Source organism: Lampetra fluviatilis, chromosome 9 (assembly GCF_964198595.1).
Source record: "Lampetra fluviatilis chromosome 9, kcLamFluv1.1, whole genome shotgun sequence".
Classification (NCBI taxonomy): Eukaryota; Metazoa; Chordata; class Hyperoartia; order Petromyzontiformes; family Petromyzontidae; genus Lampetra; species Lampetra fluviatilis.
In genome coordinates this window covers 3,732,320-3,750,998 of record NC_136283.1, presented here as the reverse complement: position 1 = coordinate 3,750,998, position 18,679 = coordinate 3,732,320, and the positions used below count along the sequence as shown (strand labels likewise).

The window sequence follows — 18,679 nt, the reverse complement described above, 5'->3', positions numbered from 1 at the left end:
CTGTTTGGGTTAAGTATGGCTGCGACGGCACTGCCGAGTGCACAAGAGGGAGGGCGAGCGAGCGAGAGGAGGGAGATTGGCAGCAGGGAAGCCAGCAGTGGGATTCAGAGCTCTTCTCTCTCAGAGGTCTATCAGCTGGTCCACCAGAACCAGGGGCCTACCTAGGCTGGGCAGCCCACCCTCCGCTGAGCCCTCACTGCTGTTCCGCGAATGGCCTGCACGCACGCGCACATGCGCACACACACACGAACAGAGAGAAATCATGAAACATTTACATAAATTCATCGTGTGGAACAATATATCAGTTACACTCTTGCAACAAGAATCCATCTGCTTACAGGTTCATGGGTTGCAATAGTTTCTGATGTTCCTGGCTCATGTTTGGTGTTTTGGCATTGGCTATGTTTCTACTAAGAAAATTAGCTGTTATGCACAGTATGCACATATGAACAGCAACCACGTGAGACTTTATGCAGACACTTGCTTTCATTCAAAAATTTCAATGGGCCTTACCCAAAATAAACTTGACTGCAAGCATAAAGACGGATTGAATTACATTAGGTAGCGATTCAGAGTTTGCAAAAATATGCTGTCTTCTGAATTTTAGACATTTGTGAGCCGTATCTAAATATGGCTCTCCATTGTGCTTGTACGATGTTTGTTCATTCGGCCACATTTATGAAAACAGCCATTGTCGTTTGAGAGGACTTGTCATTTGAATATATGCGTTTGTCAATTAAGAGAAATGTAATTGCTCGAGTGCCAATTTTTTTTTACGTAACATTGCAAAGGAAAGTTAATGATAACAAAGACAGGAAGTATTATTTTGTGCGGTATCTCTCAAAATATGCATGCCCGGTCTTCCTAAGAAAAAGTGTTTTCTATCAAAAAGTGCTTACCTGGTCATGTACACATTTATCTAGATGTAACATATTAAACATGCATTTGCACGGACCGGGGAAGCTATATAAACAGAAGCAAGCACAATTACTTTACTCTCCAAATAAAGGATAAGCAAGGTTTTGGTCTACGTATAATTTAATTATAACAAAGCACAAGGGCTTGTGTTAAATGTAAATTGAGTGCAGTGGTGCGATTAAATAACTTGCGGATGTGTGGTTTGTTAACTGCTAAAACAGTCGATTAAGGTAAAACATGAGCTGGCATATAATTGCTTAAGTGAAATGCAGGAAGTTATTAAGAACAATCAAGACAAACATTTTGCACCATCGCCAATCCAAGCTGAGCTTAAATGTATTTCATTGTTCTGTTGCCAGAGTTGCCAGATCGTGCAACTTTGCGTACAATTTGGTTTTCTTTAACGCCGTTGTGAATTGTGATTTTTAAAAAATACAATCTTTAAAAAAATGTGAGCTCTAACCTGCCAAAATGGGCATTTTGGCCTGCCATGGCCAGAGATTTGAGTATTTTGCACCTCAGGATAACTGCTTGTGACCCCTTCATCATGCAACTCGGAATGCAGGCAGAGAAGAAGTCAGCTAGAATGTGCATATACTTCTTCTAAACTTGGTCTAACAGGCTTGGATGTACTCAACACATGGCACTGCACTCTTGATGGATTGGGATTGAGCAATTACTCAAGACATATAATACTGTAACACATTAAACCAACAAGAAAATGCATGCATAAGTTGAACGTCAAAACACTCCACAAACTATGAAGGTAAACATACAAACTGTATGTTTATTACAACTTTAACAACTACAACTTTAAATCCACCAAATGGAAGCTATTCTCTGGTTTAGAATATTTTAATAACCATGCCCCTTAAGTTCTCAGCAACCAATTTAAAAAACCAGAGTATAGCTGGCGGTTAACACCGAGTTCATATTGGTAGTGGGGAAAACAAATATTTCATTATAGGACACAAACACAGTGACGTTCTCAGTGTTTCACCGAGTAATGTTCTCAAAAACATGCGAAAAATTGATGCTTCAAAGGACATGATATATACTCTGAAGTCCACATACTTACTGGGCGAGCTCTTTCTGGGAACGAGAGGAATAGGATCAAATTCATCGTCTTTAGGCTCTGCTGCCTCCTGGTCAGACTTAATGCTAGCCGGCAGGGAGTTAGCCTCCCCTACAGCGCATTGCAGTGATGCAAATCCCACCGATCCAGCAGTAGAGAGGAGCAGAGAGAAGAAATCGAATCTCAAACGAATCGTCGCAAGATCAAACGCAAAATGTGAGCGGCAAAATGTGTCAAGACAATGTGAAATCTAGAATGTGAAATGAGCAATCCCTGTAGTAAAAACACGCGCCGTTTTGTGTTTAGCAATATCCTATTGAGTAGATGGTATTAGTCTGCGTGTTCGTATAAAAGCGTTAGTATTTCAAAGGTCGTTAAAGCAGAGTGGAATGCTTGATTTATAAAACTCAAAGTTAAACATTAGCTTTTCAAATGAAATATATTAGCAAAACTAAAACCCAGCTGCGTTAGTAATGTGTTACCATGCATACTCTCGCCAGGGCTGCCAAATGGGTCTGACGCAGGCAGCAGATCAGGAAGCAAGAGGGAAGGCTCTGGAGATTTTAGGCCTTGGATCAGTTTTTCTACGGGAAAAGCAGCCAGCCAGAGACGGCACATGAGTAAAGCATACACAGTTGTCAAGGGCCATAGACGGAATTCTGAGTGACAACTTACATACTCATCCCAATCGTCAGTAACATTAGGCGTTCTTGTAGGCACAATGATGCCACCTACTGCCAAGAAAGGGACTTGGTAGCTAAACTGGAATTATTTTTCAGGATATAAATTGCCAAAATACATTTTATTTTATTGGCTTGAATATTATGATACTTTGATCGTGATCACCTGCGAACTAGGTGGCTAATATGCTCTGGTTGCCGAACAATAAATTATACAGTCGCACTCATTACAACACAAAGTGCTTGTCATAACATGAACCAACAAAACCTTGCTGAGCTTTTCAAGGAGCATAAACCATCAAGCAAACTCAGGTCATCCCAGCAGCAGCTTCTGGCTAACCATCGAACAAATACGGTGAGCACTGTATCGTGCGCTTTGGAGATGCGTTTCCAAGGTCGTCTGGAATGCTCTTCCGTCCAATATTAGGAAGCCACTGGAGCTATGCACTTTTAAATCTGAACTGAAAACCCATTTCTTTAGAACTACTTTGTTGTGTTTAGTTTGTCATCTTTTTCCCCACACCTCCTATTTAGCACTGATCCAGCAGTTGGCTACACGTACGTTGCGAAAGAAGTTCAACGTACACATACGTAGCTGATGTGAGAGGTGAGATCCCCCCTTGGTGACTGTTACCTGGATGGTCGGAGTCTGGCAGCGGAGAGAAAGGGTCGGGGGCATCAGCGAATGCAGGGGGAGGAGGGAGCGGAAGGAGAAGGGACAGCTCTGGCGCTTCGCTGTCTGCGCATAGAGAGCCAGAGACAAAGAAATAAAATGATAGACAAGGAGGTTGAAAGAGAGTGATAATTACAGCAGCAGCAGCAGGAAACAGGAGCATTTGGTAATGAGTGTGTGGGTACAGTAAACCATGAAAGCGCAAGTCAACGTATGACTCATGCAGCAGCAGCAACAAAAACCTACGTCAATACTTGAAACGGAACTCGTGACTATGTAGTGCGTTTTCTACTACCTGGTCTAAATCTAGTGCCGTATTTGGATGACTGGCAAAAAATGTTCCTGAACATCACTGAATGCACATTTGTGAGATAACAGTGTTACACATGATTACTTTACACACAGCGTCAAGACGTTTTTTTGAATGCCTTCAGGCGGATAACAACAAAAAAAAACAAGTTTGGCGACCTCATTATTCCTCGGTATTGAGGGTGCACAGTACCTGCTTTGGAAACAAAGGGCACGGCACCGAAAATGTCGGTCTGTGCCGGAGCTTGCTGCGTGGCCACCTGCCCCGTGGTCGTTGGCGGGTGTTGAACCTGCACCTTGGTTTGGGGAGCCTGTAGGCCAGGAATCAAGCTATCGACAGGGGTCCGTGCGTCTTCCTCCTTGTTTCCTGCGAGATAAAAACGATCGACTCAAGTACGGGCCTATCATTCCGTCATGGAGTTGCGCATGGACTACTGTTCACAGGCATCTTTTCAACCCGGCTCAATTTAACAACCCACACCGGCTTCAATTACACAACACCCCATCAAAAACACTGATCTGTAAAAGCAATCGTGCGTTGTTTTTTTTTGTTCCTCCCAGTTCAAAAAAAGACAACCTCCACCCACTCGCACTCGTAAAGACGTTGCTGCACTGCGTAAGAGGAGAGGGGGGGGGGACTGGGGAGAGAACGTTACCAGCAAGACGCTCGGACGAGAGGGAGGTGAAGTCGTCCCCAAAAGGATTCCAGGTGGTGAGGTCCGGGGCGTTGGCAGCACACCGGCTAACATCCTGCTGCGACGAGCGTGGGGAACCTGACGGGGTGGTGCTTGCAGATCTGTGCAGGCAAGCAATTTCGCCACGCTAAGGTTAAAATACAAATGATGACTCAAAGTCGAACTGGGACTGCGGGCAATTTCAGGAAACGTTCAGTAATACGTACACCACTACAATGAGGGATTGTGGAGCCCTCAGCAGACCTCCCGAGGAAAGGCACTTAAAGGGTACAGATTTCCAAACGTTTCAGATTGTTTGATGCTCTCCTGTGTATTTGTATTGACTTTTATCAAAAAAACTACTTCTGGGCTGAATGAATTCAAAGTCTAATGTTGATTTTTTTTTTAGATGAAAGCAATTGTTTTGTTGCACGATAATTGTATTAAGGCATATAGGTTAGAATTGATTTAATTTGTGTAATTTTAGATGTTGGAGATTTTCCAGCCAACTGCCTCAACATAATTAAATTATACAAATAGAGATGCATGGAAAGTATGTTATAAACACTCAGCCCTTTGTAATATCCACTGCTGGATGAGGGCCTCCAAATTATTTGACTATACTTTACCATGCTGTTCAGTGAGGGTTAGTCAAGTCCGGGAACATAGATTTGGTAGCAAATACAGTACAACACGCATTTTTCTGCCTACTGCATTATCCCTAAAGTTCGTCATATTTTATAAATATTTCCAAACGAATGACACTTTACAACATTTCTTCTCTCATATTATTCGCCGCTCATATACACCAACCTCACATTACTGTAACAAGACAAAAATTACATTATAGCCTGAACAGACTTTTGAGGAAAGTGCTGTTAGAAAGCACCTATGAAGGCTGACACGGCGCACTAGAAGGTGGGCGGCCAGCTCTACACCCGATCGCCTTTGTCTCCCCAGTGGTGATGTTTACACACCACACCAGCTACTCATTTTCACACGCGTCGACCTCGGGGAGGCCCCGGACTGGTTAAGATAATCGTCGCTGGTGTTAAAACGTGAGCAGGAATTGAACTCGGGTCACCGGGTTCATAGCGCAGCGTGTTAACCGCTACACTACCGCATGCATACACACATTTGTCAGTCTGTATGCATGTTGAACTTCTGTCATACCTTACATAGCACACCATGCAAATCAGAGTTACGGAGAAAGGACAACTAACTCAACTCAAGAACTGCTTTTGTCCTTTCCCCCCCACACCTCCGATTATCACAGATTGCTACGTACGGTGCCAAAGTTCAACATACATACATACCTAGAGCTGGACTTGAATAATCTCATAACAGACACGCATATATATACACAGTTCAAGTCACACCGTCCACCCGACTCAACCTGCTCACTTGGACTTGTTGAGTGAGGCTTGCGCGGCGGCGGCCGCCATGACCTGTGTGGAGCGGCTGGCCGGCACGCCGTACACGGAGCTGTAGGTCACGTCGCTCAGGATGCGACGGTGGCCACTCGCTCGCTGAGCCTTGGGGGACGATGGTGGCGTTACCGACAGCAGCCGGGGACCCTGCTGCTGGCTTGCCTGGGCCGGCTGATGCATCTGGGCCAGCTGATGGGGGAGCGCAAGTAGGGAAAAGGAGAGCGAATGAGTCATCTGCGCAGCGATATTAGCATTATAATGGTAGGTGAGAGGACGAGAGAGAGTGTGAGAGGACGAGAGAGAGGGAAGGCGATGAGATCACCGTCACTGCGGGGCTTAAAACGAGCTTCGGAGGAGGAGAATATGAGGTCACATCAGTGCAGGCCCGCACCGTTTTCAGAATACATCAGAATTGTCCCCACAGCCCGTGCTAATTTACCGTGCAGCGACAGCTCTCAAGCTGGGGTATGAATCATCCGTCTAAAATGTGTGGGGCTTTGTTCTTACACCCTCTTCGTACGACTATATTTTCTTCCATCTAAGTGCTCGTAATTATTTTCCTCATGTATCGTATTTTATGATGACTGAATTGTTTACATCACGCTGCAGAGATATATAATTTAAACAAATGAATGCAAGAAGAGTGGCCTTTGATTAAAATAGTTTTGGTCAAACAATGTATGTCGTTTGGTTGCAATTGCTCTAAGAAAACACAACCAATTTTTATCAAAGACATGACATTTCTTTTTACTCAATCCTGAGCTATAAGGAATGTATTCATAATTGGTGACCCTTTGTTCCCTCACTCTAATAGGCAGTAATGGTGTAGTGTGGAAGGAGCAGTTACAGATTAGATAAACACGACAATATCTGAATTTCGGCCTTGGAAAAAGTAATACTCACGGCTGTTCACAGCAGGGCGAATTTGATTCCCGGCCACAGTTAACATCAGCACCTCCTATTAGCACGATTGGCTACGTACGGTACGAAACAAGTTCTACATACACACGAGAGATATCTGAATCAACCTCTCCAGCCCACCCCCCGTCCTTTACCAACCCACACATCCAGCATGGTCAAGTATGGTCAAACAACAAACACGACCGATACGGCATAGGGAGGCCTACATCGAGTAATACATTCACAACGGACTGTGAATTTTCATCATTGTTGCTCCTGGCTACCATCTTGTGTGCTCCCTTTTAATACGCCAAGTGCAGTAATTTGTAACGATGCAGAAGAGTGCAACACAGTACACACCACACTCTGCACTTCTGCCGTTGTGTGCGGCAGCCCCACTCACCATCGCCTGCTGCTGCGCTGCCTGCTGTTGAGCCGCCTGTTGCATGGCTGCACACTGCTGCATGTACAGCTGCTGTTGGAGCAACATTTGCTGCTGTTGCTGCTGCAAGAGGAACTGCTGCTGCTGCTGTGGATGCATGGCCTGGAGCTGCTGTGAGTGGACAGCACAAAGAGGTAACACGCGCTTAAAATTATTTGGCTGCTAAAAATGTCCACGTGATAAGCCACTTCACCATTGGAACCTCATTTGCCAGTAAAAAATATGATAATTGTTTTTTTACCCTTATATCTGGCAACAAAACTTTTGGCGTCATCTGGTCAGACCCATGTGAGACTAGGCTATAAGGAAAGCTGTCTCGGGTGTGGACCAATCAACTTCCAGGACAGTGCATACATTATCAGAGTTATGTTTTTTGTTTGCATTATGACTGCAGGTATTGTGGTCTATGCAAACATGACTCCTTGTAAAAAAGGTGTCAGTTTTGTTGCCAGATAGAAGTGTAATAAAGCTCGTTGAGACGACTTCTGGAATCCGTCTTTTATTCATCTTATGTTACAGTTACTTCACACTGCTGATAGGCAGCGTGAGAGGGACAGATAGACAGAGAGAGACTCACTGCCACGTGGCACTCGGAGCCCCACTCCCGCGTGGCCTCATTCCTCTGTTCGTTCCCGTTCTGACCACGTGTCGCTCGTCTCCACCCCTATTTAAGTCCCGCGTCACGTGGTGCGCTTCCGCCAATCCTCGTTAGCCTGCATCGAATCTTCCAGGCTCCCTCGTCAGCTCCCGGGACCACGCCCCTGACTCATCTCCCCATTGGCTGAGGCCAAAGCCAGCAGAACCAATCCTTATAGCTGTCACCTTTCCATCACGTCAGGGCCATGCCCCCAGGCTTCCCCCCATTGGCTGTAAACCAGGACCGGCAGAGCCAATCACCATGACGAGTTGTGATACGTCAGTGAGCCGGATATATCCTCATATTACAGAAGGGTAAAAAAACAATTATCATAAGCCACTTCATTAAGCTATTATTTGTGGCCAGGTCCATTTTGAAAAAAAAGCCAATAACTCAGTGGGCTTTAACTGGTAAAATCAAAAGTAGTTTGGTTTTATTTGTATTGTCTTTAGTGATTTATGATTTCTCCAGTAGAAATATCCCAATTCTGAGGTACACACGTAACCATTTGTTGTCCGGTAAGAGGCAATGGAGGGTGAAGCTGCGGGCGCAGTGGCCTTATACTCCGTGCTAGAATCCTGCCATCTCGCGTTCGATTCAATACCATTGCTAACATTAGCGACCGGCGATGTCTCATTACTCATCCTGAGCCGTTTCCCCCACCCTCACCCCCTAGTTCACCAACTTGTACAGACCAGCAAGATGTACGGTCAATCGACCCCCCCCATGTCCGGCACGGCGTGGGAGCTCTTGTCCAGCCGTGTAGATTGATAGTGGGCTGTATATTATTTATTGTTACATTCAGAGGAAACTATTTCCACTGGGCATTTATGACCATGCAGCTCTTAGTCATTAACTGGGACACAACACTCACGATGAATTAAGTTCCTACTCGTTGAAATTAATGGTGCGTTAAAAGCGAATAAAACATCTGTACATCACTGCACGTTCAAAATATTACGTGATTGTAAAAACAATAAAAATGGTATGCGTGTAGTATTTGTGCGCATGCAGTGCTGGGTAACTCGTCACTAATTCATCTTCTTAAATGCAGCGTTATTTGTCAAGGGAAGCCACATGGAAAACATGTTTAATCAACTAATAGTTTAATTCCATTATTATACCCAGCATGTAAAAGTCAATATCTAGGTTACAAGTTACAATCAATATGTTGTAAAAGAGCATGGTGATTTGTTTTTTAAATGCACATTGCAGTTTTACTCATGATTGCTTGTTGGCAATTTAGCAGGTGGATTCACATAAATGACTTTCGTTTTACGACTGCATTATTCACAATTAATATACTTTTCACGTGTTGAATGTATAAATGCAAATTCTTGCATTCTTTACAGCATAAAAAAACTGCTAGAAAAACTATTCTGTAAAATCCTTCAAAAAGCCACTTTGACCCAACTCCAATGTTTAATTTACACAGCTATGCCAACTCATGCTTTAGTTTTTCCTTGAAAAAAATATAAAATTCAGCACAGCTATAATGCATTATCATTACACCTAACAGCTTTTTCCCAGAATTCAAGAAAACCTCGAACCTGTTGGGCTTGAGCTTGAATCATCTGCTGCTGCAAGTAAGCCTGCTGTAGTTGCTGCTGTTGGATCAGCTGCTGTTGTTGCAGGAGCTGCTGTTGCTGCTGCTGCTGAATCTGGACCTGCTGAGCTTGCTGAACAGGCTGTGCGGGTTGAGCCGGCTGTGAGTTCTGTGCTGGAAGCTGCTGCTGCTGCCCGTTTGGCGGCAGCGCCGGCTGAGGCTGGGCTGCTGCCGGAGGAGCCGTTTGGCTCGCGGTCGCATTGGACGAGTTGTTCACCGGCATGGGCGCTAACAACACGTACACGCACCGGGCAGGCGCAGCAGAAGCAGAGCACTCGTCAACCTTCATTTTTTTCCCACCGAGACGTATTAGAGTCAAGTGTGGGAGTGTACGGCGAGTGAGGGTTGCCACCTCTTGAGGCACAAATAAAACCAGGACATATCACGGGACGAAGAATATCTCACAATGCCGAAATAGGGGAGAACTACATGTAAATACATTGTCTTGAGTGGGGTATCATTACGCCAATGCCAAAAACCGAGACTTTTAATGTCCTGGGAAAACTTTCATATTTCCGAGGATGACAGGTGGCAACCCGGGCGCTGAGAGTGCATGGCAGTATCTACCCTCCAGTTCCTAGTCAAACTGAAGCAGCCAGTGTCCCTGCCCTCACCTGCTCCCACCCTGTACAGATGGCTGAAGTACTCAAGCTAAACGGGTCATCCCAACAAATATCTGTGATGCCACCAGATCTCTCAAGGAGCATAAAAACTCCATTCGTCCTCGCAGCGGCTTTTGGCGAGCCATCGAACAAAGACAGTCACAGCATCGCGCACTTTCAGACACGCTTCTGCAGCCATCTGGAACGTTCTTCCTTCCGATATTAAGAAGCCACTGGAGCTATACACTTAAATCTCGATTGAAAACAAATTTCTTCAGAACTACTTTTTGTAATTAGCTTGTTGTCCTTCCCTCGTTCTGTGCTAAATAAGTTCAACATACATACATACATACAGATCTCAAAGTCTGCTCTTACAGTATCAACCAACTAATGCAATTTTACATCCCCCCCCCCCCCTATCCCCCTATCCCCATATCTTGAGTGGCACCCCCCCCATATATACACTGTGCCCAAGCATCACAAACTGCTTACCTGGCTGGGTGGCGACGTTAGCGGCGGTTGCCACAGGCCTCTTCCTGGGCGTAGAGACTGCCTGCAGGGGCAGGATGCCCACCGCACCGGGATTTGTCTGCCCTGCCTTGGGCCTTTGTCGTGGGGCAATCGACGTTTCAGTGGGGCCAACCGTTTCAGTGAGTCTGCGTGAAATCGGGTGTGGAAATGTTAGCGGGTAAACGGTCGGGCGAACGGTCAACAACGCTGAAGACGGCGTGTAATGGGCCAAGGGTCGCCAGATTGCTGGCTATAGATGTGGCTGCTTAGGCTGCATGGTGTAGTCGATGATTGTGCAATTGTTGTAAAAATGCACCTGATTTGAATGTCCGAGTACGCGCACGAATTGAGCTCCAATGCTTGCCATGATTTGCTAATCATTTGAAAAATATTGCAAGCGACCAGCTCACCATGTAGCCCTTTGGCAAACCACTGCCATGAGGGGGCCTCCCCCACACGCTGTGGGTCATGGGGGTTATTTGACCGTACGTCTCCACCCTGGTCCGTGCAGGTTGGTGAAAGCGGGCAGCATAAACATTGGCGCACAGTACAACGGATTTTGCTGCACAACCCAATGATGACAATGTGGCCTTGCAGCAGCCTACAATACCTGTTTTATGCACAGTGGTCATCCAGGCAGGCACTGTGCAGGTTCAACCCCTCCCCCACCCCTCCTGGAGGCATGATTCAGCCACGTTCTGCGCGATCTGAAGCCATCGGGTGTATTCCAGGTAAATTTGATAAAACTCGCATATATATCCAACCATAATGATAACCCAGAACAGATGTGGAACTACAGTAAATGGAATTAAATGGGGACCCTGGACTGAAGACGACTGTATTTTGTACGAGAAATCTGATTAGGAAGAAAGAAAACTCACTTGGTTTTGGACTGTGTCTTCCTGGCAGCAGCTTCACTTGCTTTCAGTGGCTCCGGCAGTTTATTGGGAAGGGACAGGCCCTGCAAACGACCACGCGCAGTCAAACCAATGGCACTGTTCATTCACACGATCTCAGGGACCGTTGTGAGTTTTGTTGCCCTTTTATAGTCTATCTCAAAGGAAGAACCTTTGAAGAACCCAAATGGAAAACGGCAAATACTGGTCCAAGGTCATGGTGATAAATTACTGAAACCTAATAAACAATTTGATGCTGGTATTTTTATTGACACAGACACACCTTGGCCATGCTGTGAAATTAAAACTGTGCTCATCATAATGCTAACAATGCAAGCAAAACATCCTCAAGTATAATCTTGAACACCATTCTGGCCCGCTGGCCAGTATTATCCAGTCATTATCTACAGTTAAACGAAACATTATACTCCCTTGGCATAACATGGACATTATCACCGTGTAGCATAAAACATACATACAGTATTCCTTAGTAATTAGCTAGTGATATGTTGCAGAGATGCTCTTGACTAGCAAATTTCAAGACAAGACTGTTGGCAACCATGTGCAATGCTATGTCATTTGTAATAAAAAAAACATCAACGGAACTTTATTTCTTTATCCATAGGCAATCCAACACATAGTGCGCGCGCACCCATGCACAATTGCTTTTGAAAAGTTACAAAAGGTAACAAAGCTAAATCTATGTTCCCACAGCTTGCTTTGATTACCCGCAAACATGGATGACATTCGTTTAATTTCCAAGACCATGCAACTTTAAGTAAAAAAATATATGCAACGCGTAATTTATACGAGGAGATAGTCAACAACAATAGAAAAATAGTAGCTTACGTTGACATTCAGAATGGGACACTCTTTGCCAGAAAGCTTGAATGCAAAGCAGGCCACCTGGTAGATTTCCGGCCTGCTGTCTGGATCAGGCTCCAGCATGTAGCCTGATACAAAGATAAGGGTTAATAATATTTGTAATGGTATAGCCTTTTGTCAATCCACTGCTGGATGCATGTATAACTTATCCTTTCACACCGTTACGTAGGCAACCGTGTTAATCGGAGGTGCGAATTAAGACCTCCCCCATGCTGTGGTCACAGGGGTTGTTTGACCATACTTGACCACGCTGGTCAGCGTGGGTTGGTGATGGTGGGTCCCAGGACTGGTTCAATTATCACTCGTCACTGATATTAGTCATAGCCAGGAATGACCCACGGGACACAGGGTTAATTGCAAAGTTGTACGAAACACGATGCTATTATTGCTTTTTTACAGGCATTAGATACAATTATTTTATCATGCATTCAAATTATATCAATATTGGCCCTGCGGGAAGATGCTCAATGAAATAATGAATAATTCGTCTTGTGGATGGCAGCATTGACATCGGAAGAGCAGCGGAGGCAAACCGCTGTTACCATATTTGTGGCGAGTCTGCCATGAAAAATTCAAGAGAGGACAATACGCATGACGTAATGCTAACGTCTTAACAAAGATATTTTAAGACAGCAGGGCAGGCAAGGTGAAAGAAAGCCTCGTTAAAGCAAAAAAACAAACGTACATTTCAGGAGCGCCAAATTAGCAAAGATACGCAAGTACTCGGCAGTGCACAAATGCACGGAAAGGTCGTCATAGATGAAGACAAATTAAAACCTGTAATTTCTCCAAAAACGATAAAGATGTATTTATTATAGAATAGCATTTTCAAATTAAATTATTTAATGTATGAATTTTTTTTATAAACTCAGCTTTCAGTAATGACGTGTCATTACAAATATTAGGGGGTGATATTTAATAAATAAGCAAACCCACCACTCTCGTACGTCTAAATGTGCTGCTATATTCGCCTTCCCTACGCCGTGCAGGGCGTTAAGGGATTATTTGACCCATATCTCACCACGATGGTTAGTGCAAGGTTGGTGAAGGCGGCAAGTCACTTGTACAGTTGTAGCACAGAAATAGATTACAACGGATTTTGCTGCAGTGCCCTCTGCTGTCCACAAGATATTCCCATAACAATATAATAACAAATTAAAGCTTTCATGACTACAGTGATTCATCTTCTTGGTTCTTTCGGTAAAGTCACGTAGAAGGGAAATAATAAAATAATACAAATAAAACATAATAAAAATACAATTCTCACGATGTTTCGGCCACAACGCAAGCAGCCGTCCCTCAGGTGAAGAACAGGGCTGTCGGAAAGACAGCGTCCGAATGAACACCACCAAGCTTGGCAGCGTATATTTAAGCAGAAGTTAGAGGAGGAGAGTGCCTTGACAAAGGAATTTACATATCAACAGAGGAATTTAGCATATTTATGGAAAATGCAGATATGGTATTAGGCACTACTTGTGGAATGTGTAGGTGGTGGGGGGGTGGTCTCAAAGTCATATTATGCTCGTGTATTATGTAGGATTAGCAGTAATAAAGGAAGTAGGATTAGCAGTAATAAAGGGAGGTACATTTTAATAGTAAGGAGCTGCAGCAGCCAAACCACCACGTAAAAAAATAAAATATAAACTGCATCAATACCATCAATATACTCAATATACTCTCCTTATATTGAGTATATTGATATTGATACACCAATATCATCAATATACTCTCCTTATATTGAGTATATTGATGCAGTTTATATTTTAGTTTTTTACGTGGTGGTTTGTATTTTATGTTTTATTTTTATTATTTTATTACTTCCCTTCTACGTGACTTTACCGGAAGAACCAAGAAAAATATAATAGAAATTAAATATTCTCGTAAACAATGCCATACCGCCGTAATGTTGTGTGCCATGTGTGGAAGAAATGCAGACGTACGTATAAGACAGTGCATTTCATGCGAGTAGCGGGAGTGGTCCGGTATGGTGAAGTTCCCGTCGCATATTGCCACCTGACTCTCCCCGAACGGCAGCGTGAAGAAGCACAGCTTGTACAGCAAACATCCCAGGGCCTAAAGGGAAGAATAAACGAAAGCTAATTGTATTCATCCAAACAACAACCGCTCTCTTATATATATTTAAAAATATGATTTCAAGCGGTGTTCCCGAAATGTTGTACACTTTCCAAGCGCTATAAAAGTATACGACTCCATTTGTACGGCTGTGTTAATACAAAGATAATGAAATGTATTTATAACTATGCCACCGGTGGGATCTATACCAGCTGGACAAGTGGTGTTTGGATTCTTCCTTTGCTTTTCCAGGCACCTTCAAATGTCTTAGGTCCCGTGGCAGGCCACTTGGCCTTTTGCAGGCCTCTTAATGTATTTGCATTCTTCCTGGGACACATGAACTCCTGACTTCGAACCCCTGACATCAAGTATATTATTTTATCAATGCATCTAATACATAAACATTACCTTCAGACTGACAGTTGCTTTTTATCTCCACATAAATAAAAATTATATTTTCGTCTATTGGCCGGCTGGCCTTCCAACCTCTGGAACTAGTTTTGCCCTTGCAGGGTTAAAATTTGGCTGTTTTACATAACCCTGGAAGGTATACGGGCTGTTAAACTGAAATATATTTTGTATTCATGTGGAGATACACAGCTCATGTGTCTGTTTTATGACCCAGAATGCAGTGTTTGTTGAGATTTTATACAACATCGTTCTTTCGTCCATTATAATTCGCCTTTTAACCTACGAGTTAAATAGATGTTTGCTTGAATAAGTAACGAAAAAATAATCTTCACTGATTATCTAATGGCCCTTCTCCTAGGTTGTATAAGTGTGTGCAATATACAACGAACGTGTACCCAAATGTCGGACTTTGCTGTTATGGGTGTGCCGTTGTATAAGTTGACCATCTCCGGAGCCCTGTATGACAGCGTAGTGTACCTGAACAAACATCACAACGTCCATATAAATTATACCTCCTACCACCCCCCCCCATCCATCCATGAGAACATACCACAGTGCATTCACAAAATTCCAAAAATGTCAACATCATATTTATCACACACACGTATAGGCAGATTACTATTTACGAAGATTGGTTGAGATGAATCGGCAATCAACATAGCAAACATATTGTATACGGTAGTGCTGAAAAAAAAATCTTTAAAAATATCAATTGCCCAGTTGCAACAACATACGAAAAAAAAAATCAATGCAAAGCTATGTATTTCTTCCCAGTCTGCATTTGTTTTGGTTTCAGGGCCATCTGTCAAGTCTGCTTGCATAACAGATCTTGACACTCACCCCCCCCCCTTCTGAAATGGCTTCCAAGGATCTAACCTCTGTCAAAAAGGAAAAATAAACTGCAAGGCAGGGTTCATAGCTTTTACGTGCAATAATTTAACAAAAAATATGAAAAGCGGTAACAGGTCTTATTTTAATGGTGATATGTAGTAGCTCCAAAACCAGGAGCGTTTAAAGTTCTTTTGTCAGCTGTTTGTGAACAATTTTGCCACCATTGTCTGTTGTGATATTACTGCCAGTTGCGGTGAAATTACTGTCAATCTGTAAGTGACAATGCGACTGTAGCATAAAAAATATTCTTACGTCTCCTTACAAAAAGAAACAAATAACCTCATGCACGTCTAACCGAAAACTTAAAAAAACAGTAAAAAAAAAAGAGAGACTCGATTGCAAAAAAACACGTCAGAAGAATGTGCCGCCGTTAGGTTAAATGCCACTGCTGCTCCTGGCCAGCTTTCAGCGGGTGACGCAGAGAGAGACTTATGGGCAATATACTCTTAGTTTTTTCGGTAAAGTCACGTAGGTAAAAAATGAAATTAAAATTAATAAAAAATAAAATAATAATAAATCACGACGTTTCGGAGGCAACACAAGTCTCCGTCATCAGGTGGGACCGCCACAGCCAGATTTGCTGTATCAAGTGAGGCAGGGATTCCAAGATGCGAGTTCTTAAACACACAAAGCAAGGGTTGGAGGCATCCGGCCTGGCTCCCCCTTGGTGAAGCCATGTGAAAAGGCCAAGTTGGATCGTACTTTTTAATCTCGTCTTCAACGGCGCTGACCCCGTGCGCTTGAGGGTTCAGGATTTTGTTGGTGGCGCTGCCAAAGTCGCACAGCACGTAGTTTCCGTTGTCGTGAAGCAGGATGTTCTCAACCTGCAGCACACAGAGACATCATTTGGGCTAGGCATCTTCAAGCAAGCTTACACATTAAAAAAAAAAAAGTGATTGGACACTTTTGACACTTTTCTGCAAAGCCGGAAAATATCATGCTGTGTTAGGACACTAATAAACTAATAATAATCCTGTTAAATGAGATGTTCATAAATAAAGGATGGATATAACTAAGGACATGCTAGAATAGTTAATGCCATACTTATCAAATTATAAAATGTCAATTGATACTAGCCGACAGCAACACTATATATATAAAAATGTCTGGATTATTATATCTCTGTATCATTGTACTTATCTAAAAACATTGAAATTATTCTACTGTCGGCCTAGATCCATATCAAATTCAACTGTTGTCATGCATCTAAACAAAGACAGGATTAATATTTAAAGCCCCGAGTGTATGTAGTGCAGTGGTGGTTAATCTGGCTATTATTTGAAGATATCTTGTGCGTTCACTTTCAAACTAATAACCTGCCAGCACATTCTACGGGCACTCAGCAGGGTGGCTAGCTGTAAAGCCAACAAAGCGAAAGGCAAGCGAGATGATCGGTGTATAATAAACAGCTCGTGATGTCAGTACAGTATATTCCGAGGTACCTTCAGATCACGGTGGATAATCGGCGTTTTGCACTGGTGAAGCCTGGCAACAGCTTCGCAGGTGTCACAAAATATCCTGAGGACCTCGCACTCTGTGAATCCTGTGCTCAACCTTTGATTCATCTGGTTTACCACCTGGCCGGCTAGAGGTGAAAGGTTACACAGAAACAAGACAGACTTCAGGGTCCCATTGCATTCACTAAAATAAAACAGCGAGCTTTCACATTTAGTCTTACACCTGAGAATAGAGGCACGGATGCACGGTAATTTACGCAGGTGACCACAGCTGTTTACTCTTCCCTGGGGTGATATGAGAAGAAATGGGGGATTCGCAGGGCAGAACTCAAAAGTGAGACGGCTGGCAGGTGCTTTTATGCACATCACATGGAAGTTTATCATTTGCAGTGCCTGCCTCGACAGTAAAATCCCACCAGCAATTAATAACTCTGCAGTGATCATACCGGTGCCTACTTTTACAGTGGCTATAGTTCAGTGCTCCACATAAACCATTTGAAATGTCATTTAAAACACAACAGTGCGCAGTAAAATCAACCACATGTGCTTCGGTTACCATTTTACCATTATTTGGATACGAGACCACCGCAGGTTTTATAATAAAGGTTAGCCCAGTACACTTCAGGCATACATTCATAAAACATGCACAATGCTGTGTGTGAGAGCCCTTGGCTCAAACGCCGGCGACAGCAATGCTGAGCGGCACGTGCGTTATCGGGCCCAGCCGTATGGAAAGCACGCGCGTTTGAAGCATAAGCAAGCGAGCGTTGAGAGGACAAGCACAGCCACTCGCGCGCACACACATTAACACACAACGGCAGTGCTGAAGGCAGCGATCAATTGCGTCCATGGATAATCTACATCTAGGTAGCATGGTGGGACGACTCGTTAGCCTCATACTGCTTGAACAAAACAAAAACAACCACACAAATTACAAGCAAGATAAATTACATTAGATTGTATAGAGTAAAGACACATGCAAGATGGTTCAACGATTGGCTGGGAGGCTTCCAAGTGGAACAGGGAATTACTATGGCTGTTGTGCTGATTTAACACGAGGCTTGAGCTGGGCTTACCACGGCATATCTCCATGAGAATGAGCACTTCCCAAACGCCGCTGGAGGTCTGGGCATTAATACTGGAGTCCAGATAACCTACTATGTTTTTATGTCCGGACAGCTCTTTCTGTTTCAGAGTGAAAAATGGAGAAGACAAAAATAAACATGCATCATAACGAGATCATTCGTCGAGGTTCGGTACACGCAATACAGTGGTTTATTCTGTAATTGAAATAATCCACTCGATGGATTGCCTTAGGTTTTTTTCACGTATTTACTTTACATCATTACAGTTCACATGTCTTCATTGCAACAATGTCCAGAATGCACTTTGATTTAGTGTTATTAGATGGGGACTAACGAGTCTGAATAGGAGTGGAAGAACGTAGGATTTAAAAACATCAGTTTCATATGCAAACCATAGGTCCTGAAAAATAAGTGGGAGTTAACTGTGAGAGCATTTTCCATGCCCTCATGACATTATTAAAGGTCATATTTTCCAAAACATTGCATTGCAGGTACCTATCAATTTCTCCAAAAATATAGCTGCTG

General features: G+C 43.5%; 1 protein-coding gene across 6 annotated transcripts in view; it reads right to left on the bottom strand.

The window, feature by feature from the left end:
• The window catches only part of AAK1 (AP2 associated kinase 1), a 37,456-nt gene that overhangs the window by 7,063 nt on the left and 11,714 nt on the right, over positions 1-18,679 (bottom strand). The window contains exons 3-19 of one of the 6 annotated variants that reach the window (XM_078859584.1): positions 18,146-18,254; positions 17,055-17,197; positions 16,315-16,436; positions 15,117-15,198; positions 14,178-14,310; positions 12,202-12,305; positions 11,338-11,417; positions 10,439-10,602; positions 9,289-9,572; positions 7,063-7,212; positions 5,734-5,948; positions 4,312-4,451; positions 3,849-4,022; positions 3,308-3,412; positions 2,476-2,577; positions 1,997-2,104; positions 162-215 (exon numbers count right to left, since the gene is read on the bottom strand). In XM_078859584.1, coding sequence (XP_078715710.1) covers positions 162-215; positions 1,997-2,104; positions 2,476-2,577; positions 3,308-3,412; positions 3,849-4,022; positions 4,312-4,451; positions 5,734-5,948; positions 7,063-7,212; positions 9,289-9,572; positions 10,439-10,602; positions 11,338-11,417; positions 12,202-12,305; positions 14,178-14,310; positions 15,117-15,198; positions 16,315-16,436; positions 17,055-17,197; positions 18,146-18,254 — 2,269 coding nt within the window. The remainder of the gene's footprint in view (positions 1-161; positions 216-1,996; positions 2,105-2,475; positions 2,578-3,307; positions 3,413-3,848; positions 4,023-4,311; positions 4,452-5,733; positions 5,949-7,062; positions 7,213-9,288; positions 9,573-10,438; positions 10,603-11,337; positions 11,418-12,201; positions 12,306-14,177; positions 14,311-15,116; positions 15,199-16,314; positions 16,437-17,054; positions 17,198-18,145; positions 18,255-18,679) is intronic. The other 5 variants (XM_078859587.1, XM_078859585.1, XM_078859586.1 and 2 more) reach the window with 5 other exon arrangements.